The sequence below is a fragment of the Mauremys mutica genome, chromosome 11 (genome assembly GCF_020497125.1).
Source record: "Mauremys mutica isolate MM-2020 ecotype Southern chromosome 11, ASM2049712v1, whole genome shotgun sequence".
In the NCBI taxonomy this organism is placed as follows: Eukaryota; Metazoa; Chordata; order Testudines; family Geoemydidae; genus Mauremys; species Mauremys mutica.
The window spans coordinates 52,865,823-52,882,308 of record NC_059082.1 but is presented as its reverse complement, the minus strand read 5'-3'; the positions used below and the strand labels follow the sequence as shown (position 1 = coordinate 52,882,308).

Sequence of the window (16,486 nt, the reverse complement as noted above, 5' to 3'; positions counted from 1 at the left end):
CCTCTACAGCTAGAGAGAGACTCTGTCTGCCCCTGGCTTCCCTGGCCTCTTTATACAGGCCAGCTGTGGCCTGATTAGGGTGTGATCCAGCTGCAGCCACTTCCCAATCAGCCCAGCTTAGTAGCTCCCAGCCACAACCCTCCCCCAGGGCTGTGCCGCACAACCTTGCCCCTTCAGGTCAGGAGCAGGGTAAGCACCCTGCTACAGTTATAAAAAAAACTGAGCATGTTTATTCTTGAGGAAAAAGAAAAGGGGGGATGTGACAGAGCAGCACTCACCTCTTGAGTGCTTCCTAGCGGCTGGGTGTGGTGCTGCAGTCTTTTTCCTGCCCCCGGCACTTCCTATAGCAATAGTTCTCAAACTTTTATACTGGTGACCCCTTTCACATAGCAAGCCTCTGAGTGCGACCTCTCCTTATAAATTAAAAACAGTTTTTAAATATATTTAACACCATTATAAATGGTGGATGCAAAGCAGGGTTTGGGGAGGGGGCTGACAGCTTGCAACCCCCCATGTAATCAGGGTCGGCTCCAGGCACCAGCGCAGCAAGTAGGTGCTTGGGTCAGCCAATGGAAAGGGGCGGCATATCCGGCTCTTCGGCAGCAATTCAGCAGCGGGTCCCTCAGTCCCTATGTCTACAGCACAAGTGTTATGCTTATAGGTACCTGTCTCATCTTTAGAGTTGTCAATTTGCCCTGTTCTGACATTTCAATAGGGGCGCGTTGCAACCTCCTGGCAACCTTGCGTCTGTTTTCAGTTCCTCCCTAGAACATTTGGTTCAGTGATGGCCTTCACACTTATCTCTTAACACACATTCCTTATTCACACACAACACAGAATTGATATACACAGAACATTTGAACAGAAACATCAAATTGCAACGCAAGAGAAAAACAACCATTGCATTCTTTTACTTATTTTTAAATGCTAAACCTACAACTAAGTGGTGACCCTAAAAGATCTGTCACGGCCTTAAATTCAGCACAGACACAGATTCCGGCTGATGCATCTCTACCAATGGCCCATTAGGCCATTCCTTTCTGCTTTCCGAAAGGGTGGCTGGCACAATATGGTAAAATCATACACCAATACATTTAATACATGCTACATTATTATTCTTTGTCCTTCATTTTAAATTATACAAAACACTAACATAAAATCCTACTACTACACAAGTACAGACCACATTAGGCACAAAACACCCAGAAAAGCTGAGAGAGGTGGCCTCACACCCAAGGAGATCCCAAGAACCGAGCCCAGCAGCACCTGTGATCACAGCCACAGACAGGCCCGGCCCATGTATGGATTTGCATACTGTGGCGTTACTGTGTGATGTAATCTCACACCTGTTGGTCTATCCCAAGGAGATAAAATTACAACAGCTGCTGCACAATGATATCAGATCTGAACACGTGATTCTTAGGGATTATTAGCTGATGAATTTCATGTGTAGGGGGAGTAAGAGAGAGGGGGGGTTCTTTCTTGTTTGGGAACTGTGAACGAGCACATTACAATTTTCCAGCATCCATTTCCTCTGGAATCCCCCCCACCCCCGCCTCGGGTGAATAATTCTTGCTCTGTTGGGTGCAAGCAGCTCTTTTGCCAGTACTCTAGCATTCAACATTTGAGTTCGTTTTGATTGCACACATAGGTCACATGGTATTATTTCCTTACCCTGAGTGGAGGAGGAGCATAACCCTTGGAATCAGGTGTCTGGCACAAATACTCCCATTTACACCTTTGAAAGTTGATCTCTGGGAATATTCTCTAAACGTCACTGTTGCCCTGAGTTTTCCTGCCTGTGAGGCCGTTCACTGAAAGAGCATTACAGGGGTGCACAGCAGCTCCAATATGAAAATCTTTCCTCAGGTATAATATGGAGTGTTTCATCACAAAGTTTGGATACCAGTGGAGCTGTGGTTTTCAACCTTTTTTCATTTGAGGACCCCTAAAACATTTCTAATGGAGGTGTGGATTGCCCTTTGGCAATCTTAGACATCGTTTGTGGAGCCCCAGGGGCCTGTGGACCACAGGTTGAAAACCACTGCAGTACAGTAACCCACTCAAAAATGGTGCGGCTCTGTCCCCCTCTAGTGGCAAGACCATATGGAGAAGTCTATGAGTCTGCTCCTGCCTCTGAACTAATGTACCTGGTACTTCAGCTCAAGCAAAAGACACTCAGGTTTCAGATCCAGTTAATTCATCGCAGATGACCCATCCAGGGGCTCTGCTGGATTCCCACTAGGTTTTCCAACAAAGCTCTACAGGTACCCAGTTCAGACTGCAACATGCATCAGCCAATATTTTACATGGTGTAAAATGTGACTTATGTTCTATAAATGTCTCCAGTCTTATGAATCAACAATCAATCTGTATCACTGAAGAATCAGACAACTGATTCTAATTTTAAAACACTAATAGTCTGCTGCTGCCCACACCCAGGCAATCTCGTTGGCATTAATGGGGCTGCAGGGGTGTAGCTGAGAGAAGAATTGGCTCTCAGCATTCTTAGTTTGACATCTGTCACAATGACATGGCACGTAATTGCCGTTTAATCAGAGACACAGAAGAAAAGACCATTTTGGTCATACCTGAATTGTACAGAATTCTTTCTCTTGCTTGCTAACACCTTATTCAGCCTGCTCTTAAACACTACCAGTGAAAGTGTCTCAACCCTTTTCCTTTGAGAGCAAAGCTGATGATAAAATAAAATAATAAATAAAAAACTGAAAAACGAAGTTGACATTTTGACATTCTTTCTATTTTGTAAGGTTCAAACATGACCTATTTTTCCGGATTTTTTTTTTTTTGCAAAATCTTTTAAATTGAATTTCATCAGAAAGGTGCTCAAAATGGAGACTGAAATTTTTCTGTTACTGACAAGTCGGTTTTTGGAAAAATAAAAACTAGCAATAAAAAAATTCAGTGAAAATACAATGAAAATTCAGTGAAAATAGCACAATATTTTTTTTTTGCAAATCAGTGGAAATTTTTGAAAAAACCAACCAACCACACAGGCAAACATTTCTGGAAAAAAAAACCTCAGCATTTTTCACAAACTCCCCTACACCTCTTTGTATAAAAAAATTGTTACCATCTTTATTTGCTGTCTGGGCCTTGCTAATAAAAACCCTGTTCCTGGTTTCTATCCTAGTTATATCCTTCCTTAGATTCAAGTCATTGCTTCTTATGCTGCCATTGGTCAAGTCTGAACAATTCTCTTCTTTCATTTATACTGTTACCTCAGTGGTGTTTATTTTTAATCATAAATTATGTTATTCCTTAAATGCTTCATTACATGGTAAGAATCACAGGGAATAATCTTCCCTGGAAGCCAAAATACATAAAAAATATACAGTCGGTGATGTGATAGCAAGGAGAATATATTTCTACTATAAGCCATCAAATATAGACCTAAAACCTGGAGAATTAGACAAAATTCCCATAAACTAAAATTAGAAAAAGAAAGAAAACAGGAAAAACGTGATGTGAAAGACACCGAGAGATACAGGCTGAAAAGTGACTCACGGAATGCCTCTCTGATGGCGAAAGCACCATGAAGACACCTACGTAGCCTCTCATGTTACATCATGAACTCCTAACTGGACATGACCTGAACATAGGTTCATAGATTCGAAGGGACCATTTTGATCATCTAGTGTGACCTCCTTTAGACCATGGAACAGGGAACGTCCCCAAAATAATTCCTAGAGCAGATCTTTTAGAAAAACATCCACTCTTGATTTTAAAATTGTCACTGATGGAGAATCCATCCTCCTCCCTTGGTAACTTGTTCCAATAGTTTGTGGTGGATTCTGCTCTTTCTTCCATCCATGTAAATAAGGAGTAGCTGCATTGCACTCAGCAGGTCACACCACTGCCAGTGAGGCCAAAGGCAGAGCCAGAGAGCTTTTGCAATAAGTTATGTAAATGGCCCCACAGCATAATTCTCAGGTTGTCCTGCAATATCTAAGCCCTTGCCGGTATTTTTATAGGCTGGAACCCCGTGTCCCCTGAGCTGCCTTCTTTCCAGACTATATATTTTTAGCTGCCTTGCTCATTTCTCCTCATACATCTGATCTTCCATTCCTGCAGGACACCAGCTTCTGGGTGGAGGTCATGTGAGAACACACTGTCTCCTGGGATGTCGCGGTTTTCTCTTGCTGCCAGAAGATGCATGTTTCTTTAAATCTATAGCAGGAGCCTAACAGGGCTGGAGAGGGTTTGAGGCAGCAGCTCTGCAGAGGGGGTTCAGGAATGACACCGTTTCCTGTAGTCCATTAAAGTTCCTTGTTCCGTGCTAGAAGAAAGTGTCTCTCTCTTGTGATTTGTTACCACTGTCACATGACACAAAGCAAAATGAGGAAGTGCACAAAAGAGCAGCACAGAAATAGGTAGCTCCACAAAGCCCATCTGTGCCTCCCAGCAAGAGATGCTGCCCAGGTCTAGTCCCTGGCATCACAATGGCTCAGTCCTGTATATGCTACACGTACCTAGGAACCCTAAAAATAATGCATAGCCATGGAAAACCAGCAACAATGCCACCCGGGGCCCCTGATGAAAACTCTTATCACTGCAGAACAAGGCACAATTTCCAGCTGTGCTAGTGAGGTGCACACATAAGGGATGATACAATCTATAGTGACAGGACTGCAAAAGGCATTGATCTGATTATGGGCATTGACTGGTATGGGAAGGGTTTGCAGAGAGCGCACAAAATGCTTTTTGCAGCATCTCTGTGACTTCCCCATGGTATTCCTGCCACACACACAGTTAGAGCAATGGGACAGGCAACCAACAAGGAACTCAGAGTTGAACAGGTGCATGCTGCACAGCAGAGGGTGTATATGTGTATTTGCATGGGAGGTGGGGTCATTTAGTTAAAAGGAGAAAACTGAACTGCTTTTTAAAAGTGGGTAAAGCAGATTATTTGAGGCCCCACGTGCAGAAGAAAGTAACTCCTCCCTTGCATAGTTGCTACAGTCACTAACGCAAAGCGAGAAGTGCCGCTCCTGTTTGAGGGGTTGGTGGGCTCAGCAGTAGCTGCTGGAAAAACCAGCTGTCTTTCTAGATACTTGTGTGACTCCAGTGAGGGGAGCATCGGAGTGTCTCCTAAGTACATAAAAATAGAAATGCTAATCTCTCCACTTCCTTCTCAGGCCATCGGAGAAACCCTTCCCTGCATCTGTCGCTGCTAGGAGGAAGGGGAGGAGCAAAACACGCATCCCTGACCTCAAGTCTTGGTAGGTGCCATGGCTTTCCCATCCCTCTGTAAAGGCTACGGCCCAGGTGGTGGCATGAGGGCAAACCTCCCCTGACTGACATTCGGTGTAAACTTTAATTCACGGTTGTGACATCATAATGATGAAACCAATAGGATTCCAGTATGCAAATGATTCAAATGGGACTGACAGTCTGTGTTGCGCGGCTCATTACCTCGGGATGGGAAATGGGCAAGGCATGAGGAGGCAGGTAGCTGGTGCGGTGGCAGCAAAGCATCAGTGTCTGGCCAAGGACGGGAGCTAGGGACACAGCTGAGCAGACTTGGCAGGGTGGAAGGAGGGTGTGGGGAGAGATGGGTAGATTTGTGTAGGCCACAGCAGGGGATGGGTTCCAGGTGTCCCTGTGTTGGAATGTGAGGGAGGGCTGCCACCCAGCAGTCTGAACGGAGGAAGTGGCACATGCAGGGTGGTAGCTGCACATGCAGTGTGTGGCGTAGTGAGGTACACAGGAGAGCTGGGCTCGGGGACAGCTCTGAGGTTACGGACCAGAGAAGCAGATGGGAGGTCAGAGCTGAGAAGGGATCCAGGATGTGTCTGACAGTTCCCAGACAGCTCCCTGCCAGCCCCCTTGGGGTGCCACTTGTGCCCTCCCCACCCATGGATTGTGAGGCAGTGGAACGCTGTGCTCTGTGCGTCCCACCATGACATGGTCCCAGTTTCTCTCTGGGCACCCATGCTGAGAACCTGGGTGACTCCTGCCATTCTGGCTCAGGCTCTGGTGGGCCCTGCCAGCAACAGTGTCATGTGGCCTGGGCATGCCCAAGCAGGTGCTGATGGCACCAAATCCCGCCCAGATGGTCCGTATAGAAGCGGCCTCCGGAAGGACCTTGACTGTCCGAATGCTGCTCTCCAATCCAGAGTGCAATGCAGCCAAGCTGATGTGATTCAGGACACCAGAAGCCCGTGCAGGGCTCCACCCCTCCTGAGCATCAATGGGCACAGGGGAGGGGCTGTTGGACGCCCCAGCACATGGCTCCACGGGCCATTCTCCTTGCCCCAGCCCTGAGGCTGCAGTAGCAGCTATTGAACCATTCCACAGCCAAGGGGGGCTGAATCCTCTCCTGGCTCTCCCGGTGCCAAGCCCTTCCACATTCATGCTCAGCTTGGGGAATAACCTTCGGAGCCCAGGACACACTGGAGGGAGAGTTGGGATCTGTCAGCCCCTCTCCCCTCTTGTTCTTGTGAATGATAAAGGATGTCCTTAAAAGGACAAAACTCCTGCTGCCAGTCCCTTGTGTGACAATGCGAGAAGGCAGCAGCTGGGCATGGCCTTGGTGGGAGAGGCTGGGGAAGCGGAGGGGGAGGAGGGGCGGGAGGGCTGCGGGGAGCTCAGCGTCCAGTTACAAGGCTGTTTCCATACTTAGCCACCTTGCAGCCGCCTGGGATACGCAGCCCCAGCCAGTGTAGCACAGAGACCAAATTAACTCAAGGGCAAGCAAGGGTAATGCTGATTTGCTTGCCCCACTCCTCCAACAGCATCCCAAAGTAGAGAAGCCTGCAGGAAGCATCCACATACAACCCAGGAATTCTTGGAGCTGGGCCCCATGGCAGCATGGGGTCACTGCCCTATGCATGGGGAGAAAGCGGGAGGCCGAGGGGAGGTCCTGGGGATGTGACTCAAAATACTGAACTACACCTACATTTTGCCTGGCACATCTGCAACATCAGGGCAAGGAAACAGAGAGGAACCCCACACAACACCGCCACCACGCCCCACGGTAAAATCCAGCCCAGCCTCCCCCAGTGCAGCACAGAAAAAAAAAATCAGGCATCGGATAGTTGCTGTGCTCCTGCGCTGCCTCCCACAGCTGGGACATCCACAGAGTCCCCAACTCCGGAGTGACTTCAGCGCATGGGCAGGCCCAACATAATGCCCAGCCGCAGCACAGAAATAACCCACCCACTGCATCAAAGTCTGCCCTTCTCATGCAACATGGACACAGCAAAAGAACACACCCCCCCACATGCCTGCCTGCTGCAGGACAGCCTCACTGCATCATGGCAGCTGCCCCCAAAAGGCATGGGGGGCTGCCTGGGCCAGTTCAAGCCAAAATACCCCTGGGGGCCTCCGAGCTCGACAGCTTCCCACAGGGTTCTACTCATGCCATGCCCAGTGCTTTCTAGGCCTCCGCCCCAGACCTGCGTGGCATGCACACCCCAGCTGCAGACTGGGGGTACAGTCACTGCCCTGGAGCAGGGGACAGGACAGACAATCCCCCTGTTGTGTCCCCACAGAACAGGGGAGCTGGCAGAGAGAGGCACAGCTGAGGCAAGGGAAGGGCCCCGGAACTGCAGCACACACAATGCACAACCCCTGACAATGTCCGGAGGGCTCCAGCCCCCTAGGCAGTGGGGAGCAGAGCCGGGCCTTACCTGCAGCCCCGAGGAGCAGGAGAGACGCCACGCAGCAGCACAGCAGCCTCAGTCCCTGCATGGTGGCTGCCAGGAGCTCTCTGCTGCTCGGCACCTCTATTTATACAGCAGCTGGGAGAAGGGGACAGGCCACAGTCACTAGGGCAACTGGGCGGCAGCACAGCCCTGCACAGATAGAGTCTGCCCGATATGCACCCTCCCTGGTGTGGGTCTCGGGCCCTGCCCCCCCTCCCCGCCCTGAGTGTGCTGGAGGATTTTCACAGGGTTACACTCAGCTCTAACTGTCACAAACACCATGAAACAGGGGCTCCTGGCAATGACAGCACAACTGCAGAGAGAGGGTTCTGTTCCATACAGCTCCTTATACCATGCCCATCACTGTAATATCTGAGCCCCTTCAGCAGTGCATTAAACAGGGGGGCGGGGCGTCCTCAGGGCAAGAGCACAGCCGGGGGGGGGGGCTGCGGGGCATTCCCGGGGCGAGAGCACAGCCGGGGGCGGGGGAAATGCAGGGTTTCCCGAGGGCAAGAGAATGGCTGGGGGGGAGGGATGCTGGGCGGGGTGTTCCCAGGGGTGAGAGCATGGCCACGGGTGTAGTGCATTAGTGCTCATTCCTCCCCCTCTGGCTCAGTGGGAGGCCACTTCGCCTCACTACGGCAGTGGGGCACCAAGCAGTCTCAGGGAATTAGCACCAGAACTCCAGGCCCCTTTGGCAGGAAAGGGCGGAGTCCCACAGCAGGTGAACACAGGCCATTTGGCCTATGTTAGGGAGGTTGCCATCACAGGGGTGGAGTTGGCAGCAGGATGACCAAAGGCTGGTTTCCCTGGGACGGCTTCTTACCACCATCTGGCCAAGGGGTTCCATAGTCCAAGGGTCCTCTGTCTCATTGAGGTATTGGGCCACCGGCAATCCTAGTCGCTCCGCTCCACTCTCTGCTTCCTCTGGGGTCAGGGTGCTCCATGGCTCGGTGCAGAGCCCAGGGCCTGCAGCAGGTTTGGGATATCCATCTCCTTCCCTGGCTCAGGCTAAACTGGGCTAGAGGTCCCACCTCTTATACTTCCCGTACTGCCCCTTAGCTTCCAGCATGTGGGGCAGGCCTGGCCTGGCTCTACCCACCAGGGAGCTCAGTGATCCCTACCCCTCTGGCTCAGTGGGAGGCCCCTCCGCCTCACTACAGGGAGCATTGAGGCAGGGGGCAGTGTGTTACTGGGGTCAGTGCACAGCAGAGGGGGTTATAGGTTGGGGGTGGAGTGTGTTTCTGGGGCGGTAGCACAGCAAGGGTTGGTTATAGGGCAGGGGTGGGGTGTTACTGGGGTCAGCACACAGCACGGGGGGTTATAGGTTGGGGGGCAGGATATTACTGGAGTAAGAGCACAATGGTGGAGCTATAGGGTGCGGTTGATGATATCACAGTATGTGGAGTGAAGGAACAGCTGAAGCTGCTGACATCGCCAGAAGAAGGGGAGGTTTGTCAAGGGGACAGTGTGTGGGGATCTCGGGGAGGGAGCTCTGGGAATGGTGACGGGGGGGGGGTCCCATGAACAGGTGGCTCGAGGGTCAGTCAGGAGGTCTGGCTGGCATTGCCTGGAGAGTAGGATGACTGAGGAAAGATTGTAGAGCCATGAGGAGGGAGGCTGAAGAGAGCTCAGCTTGGTGTCCCCAACCTCAGGAGCTCCCCGCATTGGCAGATCGTGGTGGGCTTGGGAGGGGAGAGATTTCTCAGTGTCTCCCAAAGGCATCCCAGCAGCAGGTGGTGACATCAGACAGACAGGTCACTTGCACGATATGTAAGTATATCTGTAAATAATTATGAAGCTCAAGGCAGACTGACAGAAGGGGAAGATGTTTTGGTGCATACAACTATTTCTTTAATGCTTCCAGTTCCATGTTAGATCAGATTTGTTCTTAGTGTAATAAATAAAATACATTATTTTCATTAACTCTAAGACTAAGCCTGATATGTGCCACTAAGTTATTTAGACACTGGAACATTCCCCAGGGTACAATGTGGACTGATGGATGGTATGTCCCCTGAATTCTCCAAATTAGCGTGCCTTTTACACTGCTTCGCTGTGAGAGCAACAACTCCTGGTCTGCTCAGACACAGCCTCTAGCATGTAAATTACTCCCAGCTTTATGTGTGAGTGCTTAGCCAGCCACCCATGAATTGAATTGCAGGGCCACACCAGCAAACTCCCAGTCCCAGACTTGTCCCCAAAAGAGTGTGTCTTGTTTTGCGAAGCTCTCTCCTGGACACTACAAACTCATAGAAAGTCTGACATTTTATTAATAGAAGATGATGTGCACAAACCCTGCTATCTCAAATGGGAGTTCCCAAACACACTGGTTTAGATAAATCAATAAAAAACAGAATATTAACTATAGAAAGATAGATTTTAAATAATTACAAGTAATGAGGCATAAAAGTCAGAATTGGTTACAAAGAAATAAAAAGTAAAATGCAAACTAATACCTAACTTAACAAGCTAAGTGAACTTAAAGCAAAAGGGTATCTCTCCCCACATATTCTTCTGCAGACTGGCTGGATCTTTCAGCCAGGATCTCTTCCCAGTCTAATGATGCTTCCTTTGCCTTTCAAGAGTTGTCAGTGCCATGAGTAGAGATGAAGAGAGAGATGATTTGTGTCCTCTGTTCCTCATTTTTATATCTTTTTCTGCTCTTTGAGAATCATTTCCAGCTGGGGTTCAGGAGACAGCAAATCTGTGAGACAGGAACTTCCAGCTGTTCCTTTGCCAGCATGTAACTTTCTTGCTAACACCATTGTTCCTGCCAAAGAATGACTTAATCAGGTGATAGTTCATTTGATTATACTGACACCTGGCTGAGGTGCTGCCTAGCCTTTTATTTCTGGAGAATTGGTTTGAAACTGTTTCCCTAGACTTGGAACATGTCTTACACAGTAAAATTTTATAACGGCACATATGATGTTGCCACACATATTTTACCAGGACAATAATGTTCAGCAGATTATGAGTTTTCAAATGATACCTCACAAGACATACTTTGTACAAAAATAATCATAGTCTTGTAAAAAGGGTGAGCATAAGGATACAGGCTGTACGGACACCTGATTGCCACTTCTCAAAGTGACCCACATAATAATTACCACAAGCAAGTGTGTACTCGGTGCATTTGCTACTTTCATCTCCCTCTCCTCCTGGTGATATGGAAACAAAGTTCTTTGTTAATCTCAATCCTAGAGGGAATCAGAAATATGTCATTAAAACTGTTTCTCATTGAAAAACAGTTTTCATCACAATGTTTTGAAAAACATGTGGCTTTCAATGAAATTTCATTTGGGGGAAAAAGAAACCAAACCATTTTGATATTTTCAGAACAGAATGTTTTTGATTTTTTTGTTTCAAAATAACTTTTTTAAACAAATCTCTTTTTTTACATATAAACTTTTTTTCATGGCCAAAATTGGAACAGAATGTTTTGATTGTATTGAAATGAAATGTTTTGACCCAAAATAGATTTTTTTTTCTTTTTGGAATTTTGTTTCGGGAGAAATTTTTTATTTTTTTTTGTTTTGGTTCCATTTCAGAATGGAAAAAAAATCAAAATTGTGGAATTTCCCATCAACTGAAAAATCCAGGTCTTGCCTAGCTCTAGTCAATACATTTGTAAAGGGTGATATTCTACAACTGATTGCTTTGTGACACTGAAAATAAACTAGCACAAAGAATCTCCAAACAGATCCTGGAGCACAAGGACCACAGCTGGTGCATACAAAATGATTAGCACCCACCCAATCTGAATGTCAAATATACTTTCAAGAGCACCTAGGAGGTGCTGGAAGAGGTGTGTGAAGTAAACATGGCTCAAGTATTACCCAGTTTTGAAAGGAAGGGCTTGTTAACATTACAGAGCCTTTACTGGTATAGTGATGAAGGCAAAGCCCCCTAGTGGAGATGCAGGGTATGCCCGCGAAAGAAGTTCCACCAGCATAGCTACACCGTCTCCCCTAATGACAATAAATATGCTGATAAAAGTACTAGGTGGATGATCAACTGAAAATGTCCAGCCACCTCCAAGCATAAAAACATATCGGATCAACGGAGATAAAATTATTTCAAATGATGGGCTTCTGTACAAAGGACATGGCAGCTAATGGATGATCCCATGGTTTGGGCAATAACCTTGTCCTCAGGAGATCTGGGTTCAAATCCCCACTCTGTGTGCCCCTGGGCAAGTTCCTTAGCCTCTCTGGTCCTGAGTTTCCCATCTCTAAAATGGGGATAACAGCACTGCCCTGCATTAGCGGGGTATGTAAGGATAAATGCATGTAAAGACAGTGAGCTGCTCAGATGGGGGCCAGATCAGAACCTTACACAGTATAATTACTCACAGAATGACCTGAGGCAGCTGTATTGGTCCCAGGGTATGAGAAACAAGGTGTGAGAGGTCATATCTTTTATTGGACCAACCTTCTATTGGTGAAAGAGAAGATTTAGCGCTCCACAGAGCTCTTCTTCAGGTCTTCTTCCTGGGCAAATGCAAGAAACAAAACAAAGCATCATCCCCAGAGGACTCGCCATCTATAACCATCTGACCACTACATGTAACTCCAAGGCAGACCTGAAGAAGGACTCTGCAGTGCTCAGAAGCTTGTCTCTTTCACCAGTAAAAGATATTATCTCACCCACATTGTCTCTATCACAGAATCAGCAATGCTAAGCTTAACCTAGAGCCCAGCTGACTATTCAGAAGTGTAAGAACAGCCCTGCAATGTTCTCCTCTGGTCAGGCCTGAGAGTTCGAGTGTGAACTCTATCATCTATACAGGAAGCAGACTGCAAAGCAGCACTAGGAATCTCACGAAGTTCCTGAATGTGCTTGGCTCTAGACTGACACTGGTCTATTTGAATTAAACAGCAGCGATCACCCCTTTCTAGTGCACTAATGCTCACATGTTTTTGGAAATTGAGCTGCTATTGAGTAGCAACATAACAGCACTTTGCAGATCACTGTCTGATCCGCTGGATGGGTTAATACAGTATTCACACATGGCTCATTTCAGCAATGCCTTTGATACTTCAGGGCAAGCACCCCACCGCCTACCCTGACGATGTACTCCCATGGGTCAGCAAGCAGATCAGTACAAACGGCAAAGAGCTTGGTTTTAAGAATGTGATCCATGCGCAGCACTGTTACAGTATTGCCAGCTCTTGTGATTTGATCGCAAGGATTCTGGAGCCTGTCTCACAATGAGGCAAGAAGCTCCATCCCTTCCTGAAATTCAGCCCTACTGGAGGCCGGCAGAGTCTCTGCCCTCCACTCGCTGCTCTCACAGGACTGGGGGCTGGGATGAGGAGAGCAAAGAGACCAGCAGCCCACCATGGCTCCAACCTTCCTCCCTCCTCCCCTCCTGTGAGAAACATGGACAGAACAGTGCCTGTGTAGCTTCTCCTCTCCCCTCCAGCACCTAGCTGGGAAGTGGCAGAGGGAGTGACGAGCCCCTGGAGCTGACCCCCCAAGGCTGGCAGAGAGAGATGAGAGTGGACCCAGCTGCATGCCCCCGGCCTGGCAGAATGGAGTGAAGAACCCCAGGAGGAGAGGTGAGGCCTGGGCGGGGCTAAACTGGAGGGTAGGGTTGATGGAGGGGCTGAACTGATGGTTGGATCTTAGGGGTGCTGCTGAGCTTGGGGAAGGGAGAAGCCCCAGAGGCTGCTGGAGGGAAGAATGATTAAAATAAAAATGAATTAATTTTTAGCTGTTTGGATAATTAATTATGAGATTAAAATACCACTACATTTATGATGACTACTGGAGGATGTAGATATTTATGTAGTTATCAACATTATACAGAGAAAAATGAATTATTTAAAATCATTTTTGAACTGCTTTGAAAGGGACTGAACTGATTGTTTTAAAAAGGAATTTTTAGGGGTTATATAATATAATTAGTGCACTGACATGCAGAAAGCTCAGAAAAGCGGTGGATGGAACAAAGATAGACTTGCACATCAAGATCCTTGCATGGCACATAAATCTTTACTGAAAAATATTGGAAATATTGATACACAGAGACAGCGCTTTATGTTTCTCAGCAGTTCATTTACACCCACTTTATAGGCCTTGTACAGTATATTTTAAAATATGGTGGAAAAACCTAATCACACATTTAGACTTTATCACACTGGTGAGCTCACCACTGAGTACTTGTGTTATCCCTGTGTATAAGAATGTAACCTACATACTCCCCAATCTGCCACCAGCACCAATTCCTACCCTCCACCCCTTATCTTTGAAGGGATATTTTTGAGGGTCCATCCATCCCAAAATGATCTCTCTCTCACACACACACACACACACAGAGGGGGGTTAAAAAGCCAAAAAGACAGAGTAAAACACATAGGCTGATGATGCTTTTTAAATGTCATGATTTGTGGGGATCAGTCTTATGATTTTTTTAGGAGCTGACATGATTTTTGGTCTCCTGAGGGTGGCAATACGGCTGTTGGAAGATTGCGACACACCTCACAGGGCTTGCTGGGCTCACAGCACAAGCCACCTAGTGCTAATAACTGACACACTTCTTCGGCCAGAGCCAATGAATCCTGCACTGCTACAGGCTGGGGACCGACTGGCTAAGCGGCAGTTCTGCAGAAAAGGACCTGGGGTTTAAGGTGGACAAGAAGCTGGATATGAGTCTGCAATGTGTCCTTGTTGCCAGAAGGCTAATTACATATTGGGCTGCATTAGTAGGAACGTTGCCAGCAGATCAAGGGAAGTGATTATTCCCCTCTATTCGGCACTGGTGAGGCTACATCTGGAGTATTGCGTCCAGTTTTGGGCTCCCCTCTACAGAAAGGATGTAGACAAATTGGACAGAGTCGAGCGGAGGGCAACAAAAATGATCAGGGGGCTGGAGCACATGACTTATAAGAAGAGGCTTAGGTAACTGGGCTTATTTAGTCTGCAGAAGAGAAGAGTGAGGGGGGATTTGATAGCTGCTTTCAACTACCTGAAGGAGGGTTCCAAAGAGGATGGAGCTTGGCTGTTCTCAGTGTTGGCAGATGACAGTATTAGGAGCAATGGTCTCAAGTTGCAGTGGCGGAGGTCTAGGTTGGATATTAGGAAACACTATTTCACTAGGAGAGTGGTGAAGCACTGGAATGGGTTACCTAGGGAGGTGGTGGAATCTCCATCTTTAGATGTTTTTAAGGCCCAGTTTGACAAAGCCCTGGCTGGGATGATTTAGTTGGGTTTGTTCCTGCTTTGAGCAGGGGGTTGGACTAGATGACCTCCTGAGATCTCTTCCAACCCTAATCTTCTGTGATTCTATGAGTTGTATGCAGGAAACCAGACCAGAAAAAGCAGTGTAAGTGACCCTTTTGCTACAGGGAGTCACTGCCAGTGCAGTGCACACCAGTAACCTACATGGCTGATTGGGTCCAGGGAATGCCCTGAGCTAAGAGGAAAGTGCTGTCCGAACTAGGCTCTCCGGGCTTCCCATGAACGTTCCCAAAGTCTGAGTGACAGAGGAGTCTTTACTAGGGCTGCCAGAAACTGACAGATGTAAATCCCCTGGGAATGATGACCTGTAGGTCCTGTCCCAACCACTAGGGGCAGCCTGAGAGAGGTAACCACCCCCATGGGCTCCTGCGGTCACTGCCCTGTATCACCCTGCTGCTGAGCCTGCCAGTCCCCTGCCTGGCTTCAGTCCCAACTCCCAGGCTGCTGAAGGCCCAACGTACTGCCCTTTCAGAGTGCCACAGGCCTAGCTTGCTCAGATTCCCACGCAGCATCGGGCTGCTGGCTGGCAATGTGCCTTGCCTTCAGGTACCTGCCGTGTGCATCTCTGTGGGGTGGGGAATGAGTTCATACTACCTCTGCTGGCCAGCCTATCACATCTCCACCTCCCCTCAGCTCACTCAGCACACCAGGGCCAAGGAACGTCACACACAAACACAGAGCGAGATTGGCTGCCCTTTAGTCCCCACCACCCACTTTCCAAGTGGCAGTCATGGCAGTGTTTGGCATGGGCACATTCGAAAGCCCTTCTTTCCCCTCCCACTATCCCTGCAACGCAGCATCTCTGGCAGACGGTCAGCATGGATCCAGACCCATGGGTCAGGTTCTACCCTAAAGCTGGAAATGAAGGCTGGAGATCTGGGCCTGCACTGCGTATGTGACTGCACCTCTTCAGACCCACATGGAGCTTAAGAATGCTTTGCAAACCAGACTCCAAATGGTCTCTTCAAGCTGCCACCAGCCCGTTTGGATATAGAGCTTGGTAAGCACGAGTGCTTCCCGCCAGTGGACAGCACTGTGGATCCATGCACAAGACATTTTCAAACTGTGGTGTCCATTTACAGACACAACTTTGTACACATGGAGATTCGTGCACAATTCAAGCAGTATCTGCCGCGCACAGGGATGATAGGATCTACTATGTGATTCTGCAGAGGGCTGGGAGATAGGCACAGACCCCACTGCCGGCATGCATTATTATTAGGGCTGTCAATTAATTGCTGTTAACTCATGTGATTAACTCAAAAAAATTAATTGTGATTAAAAAAATTGTAACCCCTTTGGGGTCTAGAGAGCATGGCCCCTTTAAATCTTTTTCCCAAGGGGGAGGGGGAGAGTAAGAAAAAGGAGGGAAACTCCAGGTGGCAGGGCTGGAGCTGGAGGGAGAGAGAGGAGAGCAGCATGGCTGGCCCTGGAGAAGGAAGCAGAGAGAACCTGCCTGAGGCCTGAGAAGGACAGGCCCGATCGGGGACAGCCCAGGACAGGAGCCAGGAGGAGCCCTGTGCCGGGGGGAATCACCCGAGGAGGACAGGCCGGAGCTGGACCCAGTA

General features: G+C 48.3%; 1 protein-coding gene across 1 annotated transcript in view; it reads right to left on the bottom strand.

The window, feature by feature from the left end:
• The window catches only part of SRL (sarcalumenin), a 105,757-nt gene extending 98,005 nt beyond the window's left edge, over positions 1 to 7,752 (bottom strand). Inside the window, exon 1 of the mRNA XM_044981176.1 lies at positions 7,656 to 7,752. Coding sequence (XP_044837111.1) covers positions 7,656 to 7,716 — 61 coding nt within the window. The 5' untranslated portion in view covers positions 7,717 to 7,752. The remainder of the gene's footprint in view (positions 1 to 7,655) is intronic.
• Positions 7,753 to 16,486: the final 8,734 nt, after the last annotated feature.